Source organism: Epinephelus moara, chromosome 10 (genome assembly GCF_006386435.1).
Source record: "Epinephelus moara isolate mb chromosome 10, YSFRI_EMoa_1.0, whole genome shotgun sequence".
Classification (NCBI taxonomy): domain Eukaryota; kingdom Metazoa; phylum Chordata; class Actinopteri; order Perciformes; family Serranidae; genus Epinephelus; species Epinephelus moara.
In genome coordinates, this window is record NC_065515.1 from 996,270 (window position 1) to 999,251 (window position 2,982).

General features: G+C 43.4%; 1 protein-coding gene across 2 annotated transcripts in view; it reads right to left on the reverse strand.

Annotated features, from left to right (window-relative positions):
* Positions 1–6: 6 nt before the first annotated feature.
* The window catches only part of LOC126396202 (cytochrome P450 2J2-like), a 9,843-nt gene continuing 6,867 nt past the window's right edge, over positions 7–2,982 (reverse strand). For both annotated transcript variants that reach the window (XM_050054088.1, XM_050054089.1), the window contains exons 6-9: positions 2,241–2,382; positions 1,957–2,144; positions 1,719–1,860; positions 7–893 (exon numbers count right to left, since the gene is read on the reverse strand). In XM_050054088.1, coding sequence (XP_049910045.1) covers positions 718–893; positions 1,719–1,860; positions 1,957–2,144; positions 2,241–2,382 — 648 coding nt within the window. In that variant the 3' untranslated portion in view covers positions 7–717. The remainder of the gene's footprint in view (positions 894–1,718; positions 1,861–1,956; positions 2,145–2,240; positions 2,383–2,982) is intronic.

Here is a 2,982-nt window from a genome sequence, read left to right on the forward strand (position 1 = left end):
GGTTTCAATTATGTGTTTTTGGACGTTTGAATCTGGGGCGCCGTCAGCCTCCATTAGGTGGAGTTGTGTTGCTACCTCCTCTCCCCTTGGATCTCTGCAAGTGATGTGAGGACTCTAAAACTTCACCTGAGCCTCCCCCGGCATATGGGTGAGTAGATAATGGCTGAATTTTCATTTTTGGGTGCACTATCCCTTTAAGTGTTCATTGCTCAGGAGGTTTTTACCAATAGCTGAATTATCCGCAGAGGTCTCCTCCTCTCCAAAACAAACAGACCTGGTGATTTAAACCAGTAAAAACACTGAATAAAGCATTTTCATGTAAAACAAATCAGTGTTTTTCTGATGCTGCTCGCCTGAGAGGGGCTTCTAACTTTGCCAATGCAAAAACGCAAATGGCCTATCTAAAGCCAGTGTTTGGTTTGTCTGTCCTGGGCTACTTCAGAAACACAACACTACTTTCTGTAGTAAATATAAAAAGCTCATTCTAAGGTAAGGAAAATAGAATGATTCTTATTTTCAGATGATTATGCACAAAATATATATCAAAAATATAAAATATATTCTCCTAAATCCTTCACAATATCCCCTGACCTGGACATAATGATCTCCTTTGTTTTTATATTCATTTATTGTGGTGCATAATGCTCATATGTTATGCAAACTAGTTTTCAGTTGCAAATCACATATGTGATCTTAGAGTAAAAGGTGGAGAGCACATTAGCGAGGCACAGCTAGCATCCTGAACTCCTCGGGGGAATGTGTAAAGCCCATGACTCCCTCAATGCTGGGCATCTCTCCAGGGACAGGAGAGAAGGTGAAGTGTTGGAGGAGACATGTAAACATTAGGAACAGCTCCATTCTGGCCAGGTGCTCTCCTATACACACACGTTTACCTGTGAGAAAGAAAGTCCACAGCAGCTTTGTGTTACTAGATTCATAATACACATCTTGCTATCTTGAACTGTATGTTGGTGGTAGCAATCTCAGTAACAGGGCTGCCCCCACCGAAGAAGTTTCCTAGTCGACCAACAGTCTCCTGCATGTTTCTGATATGAATGTAATGATTAAATGATATATTTTGGTGGTTTGAGTTGAAGGTGTGAGAAAGAATAGTATCAGTAACATTGTTAACACTGTGCTACATTACAGAGAAATACAAAACCGTACTAATGAACCTTCATTAATATAGGCCTATATTTTATCTACAAGTGCACGTCACACACTGAGCGAGCCGCCTGTTAATGACGCTGTGGGCTAATGGGCATGTAGCTACTTCCATGTTTCAGATGATACGTCATGTTTGTAGTCGACCAATGAAGATGAGTTTACATATCACCTTGGGTTCGTCCTTCACCTTCTCAAAATGATCCCACACTTTGGATTTCCTGCCCGACATGTTATTAACTAGCCTGTGGAATAACCGCAGGTACCAGCCCTGGAGATTAACCTGACTCCTGTCTGACTGCTGAGTGTGGACACTTCCTGTGTCTGTCCTTTCAAATTAAATCCCCTCATGGTCCATATAGGTTTGGATTTATTTTGACAAGGTGCAGCTTCAAATAGAGTTTCACATTTGTTTTCCTCTGAGACTAAGCGACCAGTGAAATCATGCTGACTAATGACCTTTCTGGTCGGCTAACATTTGGTCGGCTCTCAGGGGGCAGCCCAATCCTGTAAGCTAAACAGTGTCACTGAAAGTGGAGGAATATCGAGCAAACCTGCTGAAAACGGTAAGAAGGCGTCTCTTCTGCGGAACTGTCCCTCTGAATCCAAGAAATGCTGGGGATTGAAGATATCTGGAGTCTCCCACTCGTTCTTATCAAACAGCACGGATGAAAGGATTGTAATGACAGCTGTGCCCTGGAAAAACAGTCATGAGATGTTTATATCAGTTGTGTATAAATAATTTTCAAATTTTACAGCTTGTCTTTCATCCCTGAGTAAATCGTCCTTTACTTTGGGTATAAAGTATCCTGCCAGTGTGGTGTCTTTACTGGCCATTTTGGGGAATCCCAGGGGAACAATATTCCCCATCCTTTGGGTCTCATGGATGACAGCGTCGGTGTAAGGCAGGTCGGGTCTGTCAGCCATGGTGGGTTGACGAGACTGTCCGATCACTCTGTCTATCTCTACCTGGACTTTCTCTAAGTGAGGAAGCAGAGTCATTAGACACTGATGGAAAATGTGTATAATCTTTATAAGAATACTCATGTGCTAAATATAATTAATAAGATACTAACCCTGTATCTCTGGGTAGTGCATCATGTACACAAGGGCCCAGCGTAAAGTGTTGGCACTACTTTCTGTACCAGCCTCAATCAGGTCGAGGGTGCAAACCAGAAGGGTCTCGATGTTGAAGCCAGCCTCAGGATCCTCCTTTTTCTGGAAGAGGCAGCAATGTTATATTATAATTATATTGTGCTGTGTTGTCATAGGCTACTGTTGGGATTCACAGGACCACAGATGATTTATCATTTGGTAAAATCATCACTGGACATTAAAGGCTTTTTCCTCTGCATGCTCTTTGTCTTCAAACAAAGAGAGCTAGGTGACATCCATCTCCACAGGAGGTCTCACCTCACACCTCAGTGAGAGACAAGGCTAACAACTTGATTGGACAAGACCTTTTACAGTGACATGCCTCTCTGTGATGTCACCAAACTCTGTAGAAGATCTGTTCCCTTCCTTTCAAGCCTTCTCTCTTGCTCCAGCTGTTGAACAGCTGACACCTCTTTCTGGTTGGGCCTGGAACAGTACAGAGGCCTAGACCCCTGCTCCATAGCCCCAAACCACTAAAGGGAGGGCAATTGATCACAGACTCTCTTGCAAACACAAGGTTTGCAACTAGCTTTCCAGCAACAAGGAACTAAGTGAGTTAGCACCCAGCGTCTAACTCTGCTAAACCCTGAGCGACCAGCTTCCTCGGAGTTTCACCTTTGGAACAAAGGACCCAACAAAGACTGCAGCTGGAACCATCTTCCC